A 21,400-nucleotide genomic window follows, 5' to 3' on the forward strand; every position below is an offset into this window, starting at 1 on the left:
TTTTTTTCTTTACTTAGCTGCTGCAGAGGACAGACAATTTTTTAAAATCTTTCACAACCCTCTCTCACTCTCATTCTCTCATTTTTTTTTTTTTTTTTTTTTTTTTTATTGTTTCAGTCACTCTAATTTTATTTTTAATTAATAAATAAAGTCTGTCTGTATTTTATTTATTTTTAATGAAAATATCCATTAGTTGAGCGAGTGATCTTCAGCATTTAGTCAACTATTTAAAACATTTCTTCTTCATATTAAATGATTTAGCCTTGTCGATGGCGGTGGGTGTAGAAGTGATTGGTGAACCAGTGACATCAGTATTGATTGTTATTTATTTTATTATTTTTTTTTTTTTAAACTAAATCTTTATTAATTTATCTTCATCCCTTGTCGTCATATATTTACACAAGAATTAATCGTGATATCAATTACTTTTCGACGTAAATTCCACAATTAAAACTTTTTTTTTTTTTTTTTTTTTGTCAATTTTATTTTATTATTAAAGATGAAATATTTATGTGAAATTGAGTGTTTTTAAGATTTGGCATATATCAGTTTAATAAATTGATGCATTATCATTAACTTCACTTTAATCTGTATTCACTAATTATTTTTTTTAAAAAGTCCATGCTTATTTTATTTAGTTTAATTTTTTTTATAAGTCCCAGTTGGGTTCGTTTATTATCAGCATAAACAAGTTCATACACTACGAACTGCTGGATGCATTCATTCCACTAAACATTCCAGTCGTAAATGACGTTTGTTGTTGCTGTTGAGCTTGTTGAATGTGTTGTTGTTGCTGAGCTTGCTGTTGCTGCTGGCTATTTGCCTGACGACCATGCTTTGGCACTGGGGGCTGTAAATAATCATGTCGTGCTAACATCATCACATCAATTCGCTCTTCTTTTCTATACGCTAGACAGCTCCTTATGAAACTCTGTAAAAATAATTATTTTATAAAATTAATAAATTTATTAATTATAAAATTAATAAAATCAATAAATAAATTTTTTTTTTTTACCTTTGCTTCGTTGCTAACAGTCGGTTTATTGGCAAATTGTACCTCTGTTGCTTTTAATATTGTATTTTCTTCTAAAATAGTTGCTTGTGATTGATTATGTCCGAATGGCTTAAAAATAAATATTTAAATAAATTTCCAAACAATTAAAAATTTTTAAATAAATAATTAAATTACTATTTTTAATTTACCTTTTTACCATAGAGACACTGGTAAAATATAACACCCACACTCCACACATCAACTTTAGAAGATATTTTAGGTGGATTTTTGCCAACAACAAAACATTCAGGAGGTAGATACCTATAACAAAATAATAAACCCTATTAACTATGTTCTATACTCTTAAAAATAATCAAAAAAAAATATTTAAAAAATACCAATAAGTTCCAGCCCCTTGTGACGTAAGATCCATTCCATGATCTGGATTATAATTTTCTTCATCCATAACTTTACTTAAACCAAAGTCCGTAATTTTTATTTCACCACAGACATTGCCTTCCGTCAACAAAATGTTGCCTGATAAATTTATAAGATAAAATTATTAATTAAATTATATAGACAAAATTAAAATTAATGGATAAAATAATTTTGTGAATTACAAACCAGGTTTTAAATCGTAGTGTATGACTGGGGGCTTTATTTCATTAAGGTACTTTAACGCAGACACAACTTGCATCACAATTGACCTCGCTTCTCTTTCTGGTATTATTTTATGCTGCAATAAATTTAAATATTATTAAAAATTGATTATTTTTGTTAATTAAATTTTTTTATACTGTCAAGTAAGTACTGTAATACTTTAATCCTAATTAAAAAATAAAAATGACCAACCTGTTTTAAGTAGAAGTCTAGGTCATGACCATCACAGTATTCCAAAACAGTACAAAACGAATTGGCGTCAATTTCAAAGACGTCATAGAGCTTCACAACTCGTGGATGATCGAGGGCTTTATGTATATTATATTCTCTTAATGCGTGTCTATAAAGTAATCACAATAATAATTTTAGTAAAATGTAAAATAAAATGTTCTTAAAAATAATAAATAAAAATTCTCACTTAATATAATTAGCTTTTTTGTCTTCTTTCCAGTCTTTATTCAATTGGTGTACTTTACAGGCCACATATCGCTGCTCTTTCAGATCAAACGCCTAAAATAGATTATATAAAAATTGTATAATTAAAATTCAACAATATTAAAAATTAATTAACGTCCTTAATAAAAAAATAAATTTTTACCTTGTGTACTTCACTAAAACCACCTTTTCCTAATAACATTAATAAAAGGTAACGTTCATTGAGTACTGGATGAGAATTAAATCTGGATTGGTCCTCGTTGTGAATACGTTTGAGTTCTCTGATGTGAAGATTTCGCTCTCTTTCAAGTTTTTCCATTTCTAGTTGAAGATCAGCATCTTCTTTTTTCAACGCACTCTGTCTCAACTTAAATAAAAAATAAAATTATTTATTACTGTTAATTATTTAATAAAGCAAAAATTAAATAAAATAATAAGTAAATACTTTGAGTATTTCGTCCGCTTCATAATACTCTTGCCAGGTATAAGATCCAGGTACCGCGTCGGGTTTTAAAAAAGTAGCTTCGGTGCCGTTGTGTAATGAAGGCTGTGGTTGGCTTCGTTTTCTACCAGTCTCACTATTTGACGGCCTCTTTTTTAATAACAACTTTTTTTGTCTATCAATTTCTTCACGTTCAGTCGTTATTTCTTCTTGTCGTCGTGCGAGCTCTTGAAACGCGTAGCCGTCTGTCCAGTTTTCTTGAAAGGTAGCACCTACCCTTTGCGTCACAAACTGTCCAAGCCTCAGTCTATTTTGCATACACTTTTGTCTAGCTTCTTTTTTTTCTATGTTTGATTTTTCTTTTAATAACTTTTTTACAACATCTATACACTTATTTATATGTGATTTGTGCTGCTCAAGCATTTTTTGTTGAGTTGCCATTTGATGCCTAAGTTCTTCTGTCGTCTGTAATTAATTAAAATCATTTTTAATAATAAATAAAATTAATAAAAATATATATATATTAGGGTGGGTCAAAAAAATCGAATAATTTATTTTTGATTTTATACTCTGAAAAATAGGTTCGTAGACACCTAAAAAGAATTCTCTCCAAGTATAAGCTCTTAATTATAACGGGAAGGTCCTCCGCTTTGCGGGTTTCTATTTTTTTCGAATAATCAGATAAAAAAATTTATATCTCGCTTCCAACTGCTTGGAAAAATATTCCGTGGCATAGATTTTGTGAGAAATTGAATGCTTTACAAAAAAGGTCTCTTATGACTTTTTCAAAAACTCAACCGATTAAAAGATATTCATAGTTGAAGTTTGGCTATTTTAAGGAAAATATTCGTTTTTATTATGAATTTTATAAGTCGATGAAAAAAAATTATTTCGGATTGCGGAACTCATGATTTTGTAGGAAATTTACTGCTCTACAAAAATGGTCTCTTATGATTTTTTGATTAAGTGAAGCCGTTACGAGATATTCATCGTCAAACATTAACGAATATCAATATTTCCAGTTTTTGATCAATAATTCGATAAATTTTAATTTAAACTATGAGTTTCAGGAAAATTTACATAAATTTGAGTTTCGATCGATAAAGAAATGTTATAATAAGTTAGATAAAGAATTATTGGAATTATCATTGATTTTCCTTGGAGAAATGCCTCAAGAAAAGATTTCTTTCAAACGTCCTGGTGCTGTTCATCATGCTAGATGGATGGCTAAGGCCATTTATAGTTTGAAAATGTATCTATTCAGAGATGAATTCAAACTCTCTCAGAAAGAATTGCATGGTCTTCGTCATTTCTGTATTTTTATAGTCACATTGTATTTAAAAGCTTGGTTTTCATCAACTTCTGCAACAACTGCTGCTTATCATGACTTGCAGTTTATGAAAAATTTATTGGAGTACAAACATATCAATCCTTTGATTTCTTCAGCTACGTGTGAAAAAATGATTTCGCACTTATGGTATTTGAGCGATGAACTTGCCATTTTATCACTGTTTGACGATGGCGTTCCATTAGAAGTAAAAAAGTATTGTTGAAGCTGTTAATACTCGTGAAGGTACAGATTCTAAAGCTAAAAGATTTGTAATTGCTAAAAAGATTTGAATTCATTGGCGCAGAGAACTCTGAGTGACTTTGTGTCTAAAAAGTCATTAAATCTTTTCAAAATCTTCGATCTACCGTATGACTTTCTTGATGTCGATGTTGAATTATGGCCTACTAATGAGAGTTATCTCGAAAATAAAGAATACTTTCAACAACTAAAAGTTGTCAATGATTCAGCAGAGCGAGCTGTTGCATTAGTCAGTGAATATAATCAATGCTTGACAAAAATGAAGAACAATTCCAGTACTTATTGCAAGTTGTCAAAGAACATCAAAAAACATTCCCAAATTGTAATAAAAGAAATTATTTATAGTAATAGCGTACTGTTATGTTAAAAATATAGACAATTATATTGCAATTGATAATTCAATAAAAAATTTATCTATAAAAAAGTTAAATACTGGTTGTTTCTTACTTGATTCAATACTTTTCATATTAAATTTGACAAAGAAATATGTCATTCACTTCAAATTAAACTAATCATTGGCTATATGTCGAAAAAAATGCTCTAATTTCTTGTTTTAATGCAATCAAACAAGCTCAAGACTGAAAACAATATTAAAAAAATTGTTTATAACATTTCTTTATCGATCGAAACTCAAATTTATGTAAATTTTCCTGAAACTCATAGTTTAAATTAAAATTTATCGAATTATTGATGATCAAAAACTGGAAATATTGGTATTCGTTAATGTTTGACGATGAATATCTCGTAACGGTTTCACTTAATCAAAAATCATAAGAGACCATTTTTGTAGAGCAGTAAATTTCCTACAAAATCATGAGTTCCGCAATCCGAAATAATTTTTTTCATCGACTTATAAAATTCATAATAAAAACGAATATTTTCCTTAAAATAGCCAAACTTCAACTATGAATATCTTTTAATCGGTTGAGTTTTTGAAAAAGTCATAAGAGACCTTTTTGTAAAGCATTCAATTTCTCACAAAATCTATGCCACGGAATATTTTTCCAAGCAGTTGGAAGCGAGATATAAATTTTTTTATCTGATTATTCGAAAAAATTAGAAACCCGCAAAGCGGAGGACCTTCCCGTTATAATTAAGAGCTTATACTTGGAGAGAATTCTTTTTAGGTGTCTACGAACCTATTTTTCAGAGTATAAAGTCAAAAATAAATTATTCGATTTTTTTGACCCACCCTAATATATATATATATATATATAAATTAATTTTTTAATAATTATTACTCTATTTAGTTCATCAATTTTATTGTTACGTAGCTCCAAGTCAGACGATGCTTGCGATTCAAACTCCTGTATCCTCTGGCAAGTGAGCTCCGTCTGTTAATTATAAATAAATAAATAATTAATTAATTATAAAATTAAATTCATCAACTGTAGATCAGATGCATTTGTTATTATTTATCAAGATTACCTTCAAGGCACTTCAATAATTATTATAAGAATTATTTTAATAATTTAAGACAAAAATATAATAAAATTTTAAATAAACAAATAAATAAATAAAAATATTAATTTTTGACTTAATAAAACAGGCAAGAAAGCGAACACAAATGTACACACGAAAAAATTATTCGAGTAAATTTAAGCGTATTAAAAATTGATAAAAAAAAATTTTTCAAATTAAGATAAGATAATTGAAGTAGTTAAAAAAATAAAAAAATAAAAAAATGTAACAGTGCCATGACAAGATAGCCCTGCATTTGTAACAACAAATGAATACAGCGCTACAGTCTGGCTTAGATTTGATGACTCACAATTTTAAAGAATTGGACAAGAAATAAACGCAAAAATAATTAAATAACTCTTGAATAGAGAAAATAAAATTATTATTCAGTAAATTTCTTATTAGATACTTTAAATAGAGTCAGTTATCTTCTTGGTGCTTACATTTGGCGTGTTTGTCTTCGCTTGCCTGACCTGGCTTGTCCTAGGTAGGTTGGTTGGCCTTACCTGTACCTGCTTGCTGACCATTGAACCAGCAGGTTGCGTCGACGAAGGTGGAGGTGGTGGTTGTGGTTGGGAAAGAGTTCGGGGAGGTTGCATCAGTGACGAAAATTCCGCTACCGATGAATTAGGTGTCGTCACTTGTGGCGATACCAGAGGTTGAGCTGATGGTGGATACTGGAATAAAAATTAATTGTTATTCATCAAGTAATTAATATTTTATATATATATATATATATATATATATATATATATATATATATATATATATATATATATATATATATATACAAGCACTATTAATCATAATCATATTTTTAGATTTTTAGAATTGGCTCTCGTCTAATAAAAAAATTTTTTTAATTTATTTTTTCGCTGTTTATATTATTAAAAATAATCTAACAATTATTATTTGAGTTTATTAATGAAATATTAAATCAAGTAAGTTGATTAAAATTATTTATATAAAATTTACATACTCTTGATTGTATAAAAGTGTAAAAAAATTATTTTCATACTGGAGAGCCAATCTAAAAGTATTAAAACTTCTAAATACTTAGTGAAGTACATAAATGTTAAGATTATTTGTATTACTGGAAAGCCCTTAGGGATCTTTGGCTTCAGGGTCTAAATAAAATAAAATAAAATAAAATAAAATAAAAGCAGTCTGTAGGAAAAAATATTACCATAGGATACCCTTGTTGAGGCGATGGACTTTTAGCACCCCCATGCCTTATAGGACTATTTCCTAAATGATGCTTTGGAAAATAATCATTTATTTTTTTATTTTCCAAGGAAGAAAGTGATCTTCCGCTTTTACCACCAGTGGGGCCACCAGGTCCACTGCCATTTCCATCATCCGCTTTACGTTTTCTTTTTCTTTCGGACGTGGTCCTAGGCAACTTTTCAGGAGTATTTGGATCCACATCTTTATCACTGTGTGATGAGCCTAAAAAAATTCATGTAGAAATATTACCAACTTTAATAAAAAAAAAAAAAAAAAAAAAAAAAAAAAAAAAAAAACATATTATCATCTGTGACATATGTACAGTGTACTTAATGAATAACCTAGCTTATCAAAGTACTCACCAGTACTCATATTTGAGTCTTGACTATGAACTGACTGACCAGAGTTTACGGTTGATTGAGGTGCCATCTGAATTTGTGATCCAGCAGACATCTGAAACAATTAAATAAAAATAAGACTTTTAATTGGTACTCTGATTACATTTCACAGACTTTAAATAAGTCATTTTATTTTATTTTAATAAATAAATAAATATTATTATTAAATAATATAAATATTTTATATTAAACTTTAAATTAATTATAATTAAATAAGTATGTGTAGTAAAAAGTAGATCTATAAAATACAAAGAGGTTACACGACAAGTAGCCTACCTAAAAAAATCTCCACTTGATAAAATAATAAAATATGTATAAATAAATATATAAATAAAAATGTCGTTTTGAAATTTTATAAAAAATACATAACTGTGATTGTCGTCATCACCCAGGTGCCGGCGTCATTGCTGTTATCACTGGTGACCGGCTTGTTAGTTTTAACAGTAAGTATTTTAAACCACTAGGGTGATGACAATCCGAGATAGTTGTAAGTAATAAATTTTCTAAATAATAATAAATAAAAAATAATGAAAAAAATTTTTTAAGCAATCGAGCGTACGCGATGAATAAGACATAATGTGTGTAGACTACTATACTACTCTCGAGGCGACACACACGGGCCGTTGCAAAAAGGAAGCAGTAAGCCCAGGGCCCCGTGTGTGTGTTAACCGAAAGGCCTGAGAGAAAGATGGAGGTAAATTTAGACGGAGATGGAATTCTGATAGAAGTGGTACAGTAATACTACTGCCGTACAGCAGTGTTACTAGTTGAAGTGAGATGATGCTAATAATCCACCATTTGTGTTGCTGAATTTAAGGATAAGTAAAAATTTAATTACAAAAAAATTAAATCATTTATTGAAAATTAATTTAATAAATTAATTATGGAAAAAAAAATTTGACATTTAAAAATTAAAATGCAATTTTTTTTTAATTATTTTATGGAGCAAATTTGTTTGTTAAAAAAATTAAAAAAATAATTTTAGTGACTGCTAACTTTAATGTCATAATAATTAATTAAAAATAAATATTTACAAGTAGTTATATATATATATATATATATATATATATATATATATATATATATATATATATATATATATATATATATCTTTATAAGCGCACCTTCCACGACGATCTATGGTGGAGCCCCATAGTCGTGTTTGCTGTTAGTCGTCAGTGTGTCAACCATTGAGCCACTAAATTCGTGCACTGCAGAGGAGATACTTTCAAATCAAACCTTACATTATGTTACACGGGATCACTACTGGGCATTCGCGAGCAGAGGTGCCACAGAAGTTTAGTTGAGATGCCACGAGGGGGGAACCAAGTAGAGGAGAGACTAAAGAGACTAAAGAGACTAAAGTATAAGACCTGAGAGAATACCAGTGCGTTGCTGCACTTTCTGTTAAAAGAATCACGACAAAATGGAGGAAGAAAATGGAGAAAGGAGGTGCTTTAAATTTTCACGGATTATTTTCATTTAAAGGGACTCTTTATTTTTTTTTGGCACTGTCACTTAAACGCGAGCCACATCACTTATTATTCTCCCGGATACTTTAGATAACCACTTTGTTACTCATCGTTTTTTTTTATATTGTTTATTTTTTTTTTAAATATATTTTTATGGTGGATTTTAGGTTCGCAATGCGTGGGTGTATGTACAGTAAGGAATGCTGAATTTTTCCATTGATCGGGTTGAAAACGTGCAAGACCCGGTAAAATCAATGTGTCCAAGTGTAGTGCGGTGCTTGTACGTATATATACACGTTCTTTTTTCCTCTACGCTTTTTATGGTACTAAAATTATCCGACGTTCAACAATTTTTTTTTATTTATTAAATTATAAATAAAAAAAAATTATTATAATTTTCAAATTTCGGCTAATTTAATTTTTTTAAATAAAATTAGCCAACGTTAAACAATTTTCGATTTTTTTTTTTAATTAATTAAATTAGAAATAAAAAATATAACAAATTTTCTACTTGTTACATTTTTTAAAATAAATTAATTAAAACTTTCATAAATACAACACAATAAATAAAAACTGGCTCCGTTTAATTTTTTTAGATATAAAAGTATTAAAAAAATCAACTGGGCGCTTTTAAAAACTTATTCATCCCTGATATGTAATACGTCCTTCAATATATTACCCAAGATATATTACCCAAAATAAATAAAAACTATAAAAACAGCACAGAGCAATGTAATATGTGTAATAACAATAAGAAAATAGTTGAAAAGCTGACTCATTAATTCTTGGATCCCCGGATTGACAAAAGAGCCAACTGACAACTATTTATATATTTATATATTTAAATAATAAGTATTTTAAATTTGTTGACAAAGGTCGAGGTAGTCCTACTGTCAGTGAGGGAACCTTTTGGCACTTATACGGCACTGAGAGTACGTCTGGTGTCGTTGTCGTAGTGCTCGTGGTTGCCTTGCTCGTTGGATACCAGCAAACGTCTCGTTTTCGTAGCTGAACTCGACGGGGGCCGTTGACAAGGGCGCTCAGTGGGAGAGCGACGAGTTCGCCGGCATTACACTCGCTGGGTTACTACACTAGTAAGTCGGGACTCTGCACTCCCGTCCGATGGATCGTCCTTAACGTCTGACACCTTATCTATCTCTACTACTTGTATTTTTATCATTACTTCTTTTTTCTTCAAGTAATTATTCTAATTATTTTTTAAGTGCCAATGTGTGTTAATTCAGTGAATTTTTTAAATAATTTGTGTTTTAATTTTGTAATATTTTATCTTAATTGTGTGATATTATCCACAAATTGTGATTTTGCCTCACTTTTCCCTTCCTTTAAAATTTTTTCATGACATTTAAATTGAAAATTTGTCTTGAATAATAACCCAGGTCTAAAAAATTGTTTTTAAAAAATTGCATTTACAATTTTTTAAACTTTTTAAAAATATAATTTTTCTTACTGTAATTTATGAGTTGAAAAATTTTTTAAATGATCAAATGTCTCAATTTTAGTAACACACTTAACTATTTAATTTATTTATGTAATAATTTTTTTTAAAGTGTAATTTGAATAAAATTAATTTACTAGATATTTGTTAAAAAAAAAAAAAAATTAAATTTCCCACATGTAACAATGTAATAAATGTATTTTTTTCAAGTGTAATGTAAATAAAATTAAAAAAATTAAAATAGCAATTTTTTAAAAATAATTTTGTTGAAAAAAAAATGTAATCAAAGAATTAAAAGAAAGTAGATAAATATAATCCAAGTATTAATTACCAACAACTATGGTAGATAATCCGTCGGACGGGTATCTAGACCTTGCAATGCCATTTGAACACCGTTCTTTCTCTTTCCCTTGAACCAGTGGCGTCGGCAGGAAGCCGAAGAGGAAGCTGGAGGTGGTCGATGGTGAGGTAGCTTAGCGTCAGATGACGCGATTTTAATCCCTACCAATTTCCTCAGTTTTATATGCATAATATATATATATATATATATATATATATATATATATATATATATATATATATATATATATCTGTCATATAGATATAGACATAGATATCTTCTCTTTCTATTTAATTCCGAGTGGAGCTCTGTGAACTGTCTCTAGTTGCAATAGAAGACCAACGGGAGCAACCACCTCCACGACTCCACAAGTACTTAACAGCAGTCGAGCTACACTCACGCTTGCGCTCGGTAATGTCGTAGTTTGTAGTGTAGGTACACTGTATATATAAATACACATATAAATATATATATCTGTAGCTAGAGAGTAGCCGGCGCGTCTCGTCGTCGTGCCAATAGGTCGCACACTCATTAGCCCAGTCGCGCGCGCGATTTCCCCACCCTGAGGCACGATCAGCTGGTCGACGGCCACGCGGCTTTGCCAACCAGCAGACAGCGACCTCGGTACAACCTCACTATCTCCCTTTTATCCTCCCACTGGTCTCTCTCTCTCTCTCTCTCTCTCTCTCTCTCTCTCTCTCTCTCTCTCTCTCTCTCTCTCTCTCTCTCGTGTACAGCTTCATGACCCGGCACCACGCGGAGTATCTCTACCCACTTGTTTCTACGCTCAGGGTCGTCTTCAGGGCCTGTATTTTTTTTTTTGCTTTTTTATGTATATTTTCTTCATTGTACTTTTGTTTATTATCAATCTTTAATTGGTCTAGGTTTTTTTATCGTTTATTTATTTATTTATTTTTTTTTTTTCAAACAACTTTTACGACCTGATTGATTATAATCTTTATTTTACTACTCGGAAAAAAGAAAAAGTTTAAAATTATGCTGTGTAATGTAACCTGGAGATTTGTACTCGAAAAAAAAATTAATTTGAATTGAGAGATAAATTCTTTAATTAAGTAAAATTTATTTACTTGATTCATAATTTTTTTTTTTTTTGTGAAAATTAACATTTAACGTTTGAATTTAAAAAATACTATTTTGACCTATAATTTTTCCTTTTTCTCTATCTATGTCGTTAGTAAATCCATCAGTTCAATACTTAATTTAAATTTCCATGATTTGAAGCTATGTAAGAGAAAGTTGAATAAGCAAGAGTATCTGAATTATTTAAAATATTTTTTTTTTATCGTGCCTTAAGTAATAATCAATATCATTTTAAATAAAAAATTAAATTACTCGTCAAAAAAATTAATAACAATTAAAAAAACTTTTTTTGCAGAAAAAGGATATAAAAAATTGATTGCAATTGGAGTAAGTAAAAGTAAGTATAAAATTTTATCAGAGCGATCGGAGTAAAAATAAAAAATGGGTCCATTAATGAAGTTTACAACTATGGTAGTAAAAAAAAATGAATGGTAGAACAGAGTTACCTAAGATAGTAATAAAAATCATTGCTAATGACTGAGATTACAGAAAAGTAAGAGTATTGAGCGGAGGTAATTAAATAGCAAGATATTAAGATACTTTTTAGAGTAAACAAACTCGACAGGTGGAGCTGAGTCCTTCTTACATAGTTAGTTTATGCATCAAAGCGTTCGGCGGCGCCACTCAGATACACCACCAACCCGATGTTATCCGCTACGTCACACTATCATTCTTCCTCGAGTTACAAAAGCACCGTAGATCGAGTACGAGCTATTGACATGGCTCTTTCCCCTTCTCAAAAGACCTCCAGCCAGTTGGAAAGCACCCAGTCATCGAGCGTATTTGATAACGTCACGAGAGAACTCATATAAGACTATGTTCTCTATATATATCACTACTATTACCTACAAGTCAGAATATTTACCCCCAAACCGAGACTGCTTGTATTGAAAACCTTTGCCGTAAAAGTACATCACAGCAATGGCGACTGTTAAAAAGCTTACTCAGATCAATAATTTACCTACAACTATTTTCTGTAAATAGCTTCAAATATTCATGTTCATGTTACAGTTCATTTGTATTCTCTGCATTCAAGAAAAAAATTCACTTAAACCAAGAGAAAAATTCTTTCATTCAAATTATTTACTTGATTCAAGTTAATTTTTTTTTTTTTTATTTCTCTCAGACAAATAACTAATGAAAAAAAATTTACTTCAATCAAGATAAAAATCTCTTATAAAAATCAACTACCGAATAATATAAAAATATTTAATAAATTATAATTTATAATTGAGGATAAGCTAAGTTTATAATTCAATTTTTGGCAGCTAAATTTACGATAAATTAATGCAAATTTAATTTTATGTCTAACTGTTATTAAATTATACTGCAATTGCACTTTTAAATTTTTTTTTACCAGAAAATAAATAAGAATCATATTTAAGAGTTTCATTGTCTTTAATCGAAAGAAAAAATTTTTTTACACCAAAAAAAGGAAAAAGTTCCTAAAATTTATTTACTTCAAAAAAAATTTTTTTTTCTGTATTTTTTGCCTCCCCCATGTTTACAAAATTAAACAGACTTGTTATTATCATGTATAATAATAAAAGTAGAACAGAAATACTATTATGAAAGTAGACAAAAATTAGACGGAGATGATTTAAAAAATTTGATAACGATAACGGACCATAAGATGCGATTAAACAATAAATAAACTAGTAGTTGTTAGAGGTTTGGTTACTGTGTATAGTAGTCACATTACAACAAAGAATTAAAGAGTAAGATAATGATGTCATTGGATATATGAGTCATTGCTGAATAAAATAAAATTTCATGGATACCTGAGAGATTTGGCCCTGGGTCGTTGCGCTGCACGATGAATTACGTTGATCTCGCGAGGGTGGAGCATTGTCACGCCTCGTCCAGTCTATTCCCGGGGTAGTCGGTTGGCCGCACTTAACGGCGTTAGGTAACGACGACGACTGCGCGGTGTCGAGGGCATTTTTATTCGGCCCGTTGTTCCGACCACCCTGCAATAAACATTTATTTTCATTACATACGGAATTTTGCTTTTATTTACTCATTTTTCTTTAATTACAGTTAGTCTAATAGGTAAGCTCAATACAAATTCATAGAAAAAAAATTAAAGACCTGCTTAGGATATTAATTCTTTTTTTATAAAATTTTGATCTGTCTGCGTTTAAATCAAAGATTTTGTTTCTAATCTGATGAATAAATTTATTAAATTCACACAAAGTCTCCGCATAATCTTTAAATCATCATTAATTTTTTTTATAATCCTATATAGGCAAATTAATAATTTAAAATGAGTTGAAATAAAAAATATCAAGTTAAATTGTTACTAAAATTTAGAGTAAAAATTATTAGCGACGTGACTGGCTTGTTTTTAAGTTAACGAGCACTGTATAATATAAATTTTATAGTGTCATTGTCATAATTTTATATACAGAGTAAATCCTTATTTTTAATATTGGAGCGCTTGTTTAATCACCCGTAAATTAGACAAAGCAGTCGATATCGTAGTTGGAAGTGACAACCAGAACGAAATTAAACCAAAAGATTAGATTCCACGGATAAAAACGGATGGTAATGTAGAACTATAAGATTCTTCTCTACGCATCCCACAGTGGGAATACACATCAACATACCAAATGTATAAAAATACAATTCATTTTTAATTAATATCTTTTCATTCATTTTTTGTAAATTTATTAATCAATAAACTAAAAAAATAATTTTTGTCTATTAATTCTTGCTTTAAAACACTAAAAAAAATTTTTTTTTTAATCAGCCGACAAGTTTAGACTGAGAAAAAAATTTTTTTTAAAGAAATGGGCATTTTTGAGGTAAGAAATTAATTTGTTAAAGATTTTATCTCATAGCTGAAGAAATAAAAAATTTTTTTTTTTGATTAAAAAATAATCGAAGTGTGCAAAAAAATGAACGAATAAATTATTAACAAGATAATTGAAAAATATTATCATTAAAAAAAAAAATCTAAGCACTAAAAGCACTCGATTAAGATAAAAATATGAATATGGAGTTTAAAATCTAATCTACAGCGCTCTTGAATAGGATTGTGAGAAGTAATTGAAAAGCATTGATGATATGAGCGTAAAGGCAATGGCGGCTTGGGATTCGCTTGGCACATCCTGATCGATCCTCAAACACCCGTGGCTGCTCTGTACGGTCGTTGAGTTAAGTTGGATATTCACTGTTGGTACGGCTCCCTTTCGCCACCCTGAGCCAATCTTATTCCGGCACGAGCGGCCAAGAGAACTTGCTTTTCTCGCTCTCGCTCTTTCATTCTGTCCTCTGGCTCTTCCTCATCGCTCTCTCTTTCTTTGGATATCCATATATATATATATATATATATATATATATATATATATATATATATGTGAGTACATGTATATATATTTAGTAGCGCCTCTGCGTGTGTCTCTGCAACGAAAAATCGATAAACCCGCGGATCCGCGGCACCCGGCTGCCGTCACTTGCCCTTCAAGTGCCCCTTCAATGCATCCCTTTTCCAGTTGCGAATTTAAGCCATTTTCATTTATTTTTCAGCGTAAATCCCAACCGCGTATATAAGAGAGAGATTTGACCTCCAGGAGGTCAAAACCGCGAGTCATTGAATTATTTTAATCAAAATAAATTTAATGATGGTAAGACTAAAAATTATTTAAATTTACAAACAACGATTGTAGCTATGAGTAGTAATAAAATAAAAAAAATAATGATAATAATGATGTAATGTGTAGAAGCATTTGTAAGAGTAGATTAGAGAGTGTGCTGAATAAATATGTTAAAAATCCGTCTTATATTTTATTTGTCTTGTTGGCGTGTGTTATTCCTATACACAACAAAACTTAAAGTTTAGTTATAAACTAGACGACAAGACTCGCTACATTTTCTATGCCTCTATCAAACTGTACTGTACAACGATGACTCTTTAGCTCGCGTCTGTCTATATATAAACCCGACTAACGTTAAAATACATTGTATAAATATTATAAATACTTTGTGTTTAGTTGCAATATAAAAAATAAAATAATTAATGTGACTAGTATTAAAAATTTTTTTTAGCAAACTCGATATTGTTTAAGAATGTGGAATGCGGGTCCATTTAAAATAAAATAAGAATAACCTCGTTATAATGGTTGACACATGGAATGTCCACTTTAGGCGAAAAGAACCGCGAGGTAACGCATATTGCCGAGATCGGGTTTGCGTAATCAACCATCCAAGTGTACAGAGAAAGAGAAAGATTGAGATAAAGAGAAAATTAGTGAGAGAAAGAGCAACCCGATTGATCGCCAGTGTTTGCTGGCACAACCAACTGAGTTAGAGGGAGACGCGGTTACAAATAATATAAAGAGTAGAGGTGCAAAGACAAGAGAGAGGAAACACAGGTTCACTGTATGATCTCTGCTCTTTGGGCTTAGTTGCACTGAACTTGCGTTTTTAGTCAGTTTTGCCACTCCAATTCTATTAAAGTCCATTAAATCGCTTAATATACACCAGATTTTCATTAATAATATTCTCAAGTTCACCAGTGATTAAATTCATTACCAAATTTTTTTTAAATTACTCAATTTAATGCAAGGGCTCTGGCTCCCCTTCCACAAAATCCAGCTTAAAACAGATTCTTTTTTCTCCTCTCTTTTTACGGGATTCTATGTCTCTCTATACACTATGCTAGAATTCTCGATCGATCGTCCCGGCTTGCAAGAGAGCTTATTCACTCCCTCTCCCTTTTATCTTCTGTCTTTCTCTCTCTTGGTATCTCGATATCCGCGGAGCGTCAAAATTAGCCGGCCACGAGTGTCGAGATCCCCAGACCGTTGCAACGTTGCCATGCAGGTCACTGTTGACTCCAATATCAGTGAAGTAATCCTCTTCAATTTGATTATTATTATTTTTATAAATTCTTCATCCACACATATATAATACATAAAATATATGTATCGTATAACGTATTCATATTAAGTTTGAAGAACTTGTTCACCAATTGATTTATAATTCTTGTAATTTTTAATTGCTTTATAAGATGAAATATAGAAGATTTTTGTATAAATTTAATCAAAAAAAAAAAAAATATACATCGATATATGTTACATACGCTGGATTGTTAAGATATGTTTTGGGCAATAGTAGGTTAGCACATCAGAAATTAAAGGACCAGTACAAAAAGAAACTCAGGATCGATATGGATGTATATACCGATGTGCACGCGAATTTATTACGTGTCACGCATCACAAAGCTGCTGTACTACTCCTTATTCCTCCCCACAAACAGCCCTAAGGGTGACTGTACTCTATTTACTTTCAATCTCTTCTTTATTACGACACTAAAAATTGATATATTTATAGATCAAGAGATAATGATCAATATCAGTGTCTCCAATGGAATGGTATAGATCAACCGGCGATTCGCTCGATCTATCCGACCTCGTTTTAGTTTGCCACACCTATCTTTATTTTGCCCTAAACCAAAAATTTTTAAAACCACATTTAATTAATTTTAATGTGGCTATAATTAAAGTTCTAAATTATTTAATTTAATTTTTTTTTTTTTTTTTTTTTTTTTTAGTTTGCATGTCGGGAAAAAATTCCTGAATGATTTAATTTAAAAACATTATTATGAAATAAGATAATTAATGTAATGTTCTATTTTCAGATTTAACCATCTCTAATGATACGATTTCCTAGGAGGTTCCGGTCGATACGAGGTTGGTGAAAGTGGCAACGTCGTTGGCACAAGGAAGCGTCACACATTGGCAGTCAATGAGGACTGAGTCATCATCAACGTTATGTATCACAATACCAGATAAATAAAACAATATATGCAAAGATGAAATATTTTATAAGATCAACAGTAATTTAATTCCAAACAATTTAATTATTTTACTGAATAAATTTTTTATTATTAATTAAAATTGAATGATTAAAAATTATAATGATGGGTATAAAAAAAAAAAAAAATAAAAAATTGTTTGGCTGTTAAATAATGTTGAATGTTGGAATAATAACGTCACGAATATGTGTGCTCACCCTCGCGCCGAGAAAACGGGCCTCCAGTAATTCCTGCTTCCTAGGGTCCAGGGTGGCCTGAAAGTGCTCCATCTTGACGCCAGCGCCTGTAACACACACACAACGAGACTTGATGTTCCTTCCGAGCAGATTGGAAGTCCTTTTCTAAGTGACTACATGAGAGACAGAAGAGACAGATGAAGTAGTATAGATGAAAGAATTGAGAGCTGGAAATCGAATCTACCCAGCTAAACACAAAATAATCTATCAAAATTATCATCGACTGATACTACTATAAAACATTGAATCTAACATTAAATACCCTACTCCGATATATACTGCATTTATGTATAAAGACTTTGTACCCTTCAATTGTAGTTGTTGCTAGAAGACATCATAAAGATAAACAAGGACAGAATAAACCTGGCTCTACTCGGCTCGAAAATCGATACTATGCAAGTCGGAAAATTTTCGGCCACTATCGGGTTCACACCAAACCTCAAGAGGACTCGCCCATCAAGATATTTACATGCATTCAATTTGTAATCATGCAGTGCTCAATAATATTTTTTTAAAACCCAAATTATCAGCCTGAGCCTAGACAATTTTTTTTACGAGATTGCTCCTAATTGTAAATTATTAAAATTATTTACATCTCATGGATTACATGATTAAAATCAAGATTAGATATTTTTCAATCGGGTGTGGCAAAAAAAATACAAACTTAAGGTGAACTTGCAACTCTATCAATTACTCTAGCTAAGATTGGATTTTTGATTTTAAGAAGAAACGCTCGTATCATGGTAAGGGTTTTACTATCTCGAGATACAAGTTAAGACGATTGTTGAGGAGACGGTTTGGTTGTTGTTGCTGCTGCTGGTTGTAAAGCGTTGCAGTAACAATATGACAATGGCGGCCTTAATCGATGAAACTGTAGCATTTGAAAGTTTAATACGCCCACGAGGTTGTCCGAACGGTGTTCGTTTCTCTCTTCTTCCTCCCCTTTACTTCATTCTCCTCTTGTGATACTCTTCTGCTGCTGCTGCTGCTGCTGCTGTTTCGACTCATCGTAAATCGGTACATAGTATAACTGCGCCGTTTCTAATTCTCTTTCGGCAGCGCCATGATTTTACATGCCTCTTTCATAAAAGATCATCATCATCATCATCATCATCATCATCATCATCATCATCATCATCATCATTAACATAATTTATTTTAGCGCTATTCAACTCAATCTAAAAATTTTTGCTTAGAAAATTCGGCTTTCTTTAGTCGAAAAAATTCCAGTCAAAAAATTTATTTTTTACCTTAGATATAATATATTATTTTAATTATTATTATTATTATTATTGTTATTGAAACCTTGATCAACTTGTGTCAAAGAAATGTTGAATTTTTTTTCTACTGATCAAACTTCCTTCATGACTATGGCGCCATCTTCAGACTCAATATGAATACTTCCGGATTACAGAAACGTGTGCCGAAATTCACACAAATTGATTGATTTTATTTAACAATATATAATATCAATCAATTTTTAATGAAATTTTGTTAACGTTAATTTATAAAAATAATACTTTTTCTGTCCAAAAATAAACTCGAGAAAATTAAATTAATTAACTAATTAATTAACCTCGAATAAAAGTTATTCTTATCTCTATTGTGATATTATCATTTAATAGTCACAAATATATACATTATTATTTTTTTTTTTATAAAAATAATAGAGATTATTTTTTTTCAACGATTGTTTCTAACTAATGCAACAAGAATACTCGATTTAAAAAGATAATAAACCCAGAAATTTAAAGAAAATATTTTTTTAAGACTGGACCATGTTACTTAATATCTCCAGATTAAAGTAGTGAAACAAAAGTTGTCTCTCCTGTCTCTCTTAATCAATTAATCAAAGCTTTCTCCAATGTTCATGCATATTCCTTATTTTTTGTCGATAGTAATTTGATGGAAAAAATAAAATAAAAGAATATACATTATAAATATATTCGATAATGATTGCTTACCACCACCAGAATTCCAACAATTGTCAGTCATCCCTGTTTATCCATCTGCAATGTTGGCACTATTTAACTTTTATTTCTCCTGAATCCTTATTAGTTACAACTTTTGTTTCCTCGATAAATTTATTATATCACTGTCAAAAACTTTTCCTTCCCAAATGAATATACCACTGATGCACGAGAGGAAAACTCAATGCATATGGTATTCATGATGTTTATATATATATTTATTTATATTAAACATACAATATAATATTTAAATACTGCTAGTAAATTTCACTTGATCACCTGGACTTGTTACACCTCACAACACTAGCCTAAAATTAAAGTTTCATTCATTAATTTAATCATTTGATATATAATATGAATAATTTTTTTTTATTAAATTAAACAAATCCAATTGATACTAACAGAGTAGACAAACAATAAAAATTGTTAAAATATTTAATTAAGCCAAAAATTAAGTAATAAAAAAATTTTGGATTAAAAAAAAAATAATCAGTCAATTGAATGTTAATAAAAAAAAAAAAAAAAAAAAAAAAAAATTATTCAAAAATGAAATAAAATAGAGGTCGTACCTCTTAATTATGTTGATAACCAAAGAATCAACTGTACACTGAACGTAATAAAAATAACACGATAAAAAAAATATTCACTCAATAAATACTAAAAAACAAACACTTAATATTACTATGAACGTTCAAATAGTAATTATTTTTTTTTTCGTTTTATATTTTTAATCACTAAATTATTTTTTATATTTTCCGTAAACAATATCACGTATAGTATAACATTAAAATTGGCAAATCCATAACGAATAACTGACGGACTACTCTCAGCACATTTTTGAGGTTAGAAACTCATACATAGACACAATTATATACATACATATACGTATACGAATATTCTTATACAATTTGTCTTGGCATTTTAAAGTAAAACGACATCAATCGGTGGTAAAATCCAAATACCGGATGAGCCAATGATATGAAAGAATGGAGACAAGGTAACAAGTCCTGACATGTTGTCGTGGTGGTGCTGGTTGGTCCTAAGTGTTGAAATTTTATTCAAAATTTTTCCAATACTTTTTCTTTTTCTTTTTCTCTTTCTCTCACTGTCTTTCTCTTTTTATTTTTATTTAATTTTTTTTTTTTTTTTTTTTTTTTCATTTACCACCATGGAAAAAAAGCTCAAGGTTCGCTGCTGTTGTACAGTACTGTACCGTAAAAACTGATGGGACTGCGAAGAATAAACTGTTTAATTTAGTGAAGAAATGGTCCGGGAAAATACACACTGTTGGATACTGTTGACACAAATCAAAGGCCCGTACTGTTTCTCGTAAATTTAAGTTGACACTGCACTACACAACACAAAACAGGATTTAAATAATTCGGTGTATTTTCCCAAATATATTTAATATATATAATATATTATTGTTGGGTAAGAAAAGGGGAAAAAGTACTCTCATCTAGAAGATGGCCGCCACCGCCCGCCAGTCGGCGATTTATCCCTTTCTTGCATGGCCACCGCACTCTTGGCCCTCGGCACACTAGTACTTGTCCTCTCTCTCTGTCAATCTCTTCTGTCTCTGTTTTCTCATTCGCTCATACGCCGTTTTATAAACAATGTGCGTTGAAACGACGAAGGAGGCGCGCGCGTGCCAACTTTCGTCTCTTTCTCTTTCTCACGATACTCGCTAATTTACGATTATCCTCTTGTTTCTTTCTCTGTCAGCTCTCTGAAGTTGTTCTGCTCGTTTTGCTGCTGCTGCTAGATGGTAGTGCTCTGTTGATGGTTGACGCCGATGA

General features: G+C 30.4%; 1 protein-coding gene and 1 long non-coding RNA gene across 8 annotated transcripts; one reads left to right on the forward strand and one right to left on the reverse strand.

Annotated features, from left to right (window-relative positions):
• Positions 1-81: 81 nt before the first annotated feature.
• Positions 82-21,353, reverse strand: Tlk (Tousled-like kinase). Of its 7 annotated transcripts, none has more exons than XM_074238199.1 (17): positions 20,171-21,353; positions 19,596-19,909; positions 17,593-17,678; positions 13,356-13,544; positions 7,170-7,260; positions 6,767-7,029; positions 6,087-6,257; positions 5,361-5,453; positions 2,535-2,996; positions 2,253-2,456; positions 2,073-2,164; positions 1,847-1,994; positions 1,619-1,730; positions 1,393-1,531; positions 1,204-1,315; positions 1,016-1,123; positions 82-931 (listed from the first exon to the last, which is right to left on the reverse strand). In XM_074238199.1, the coding sequence occupies exons 2-17, from the start codon at positions 19,624-19,626 to the stop codon at positions 701-703; spliced, it is 2,532 nt and encodes an 843-aa protein (XP_074094300.1). In that variant the 5' UTR covers positions 19,627-19,909; positions 20,171-21,353; the 3' UTR covers positions 82-700. The 7 variants fall into 7 exon arrangements, with proteins under 7 accessions (XP_074094300.1, XP_074094299.1, XP_074094304.1 ...); XM_074238198.1 differs by having other exon boundaries at positions 6,024-6,257; XM_074238203.1 differs by lacking the exon at positions 17,593-17,678 and having other exon boundaries at positions 6,024-6,257; positions 20,171-21,322.
• Positions 8,520-10,177, forward strand: LOC141524369 (uncharacterized). The gene is made up of 3 exons (XR_012478693.1): positions 8,520-8,657; positions 8,845-8,957; positions 9,553-10,177. It is a non-coding gene; the product is annotated as an uncharacterized LOC141524369 (long non-coding RNA).
• Positions 21,354-21,400: the final 47 nt, after the last annotated feature.

The sequence above is a fragment of the Cotesia typhae genome, unplaced genomic scaffold (genome assembly GCF_013202065.1).
Source record: "Cotesia typhae breed Kobodo isofemale line unplaced genomic scaffold, CoteBio_Ctyphae contig_22, whole genome shotgun sequence".
NCBI classification, from domain to species: Eukaryota; Metazoa; Arthropoda; class Insecta; order Hymenoptera; family Braconidae; genus Cotesia; species Cotesia typhae.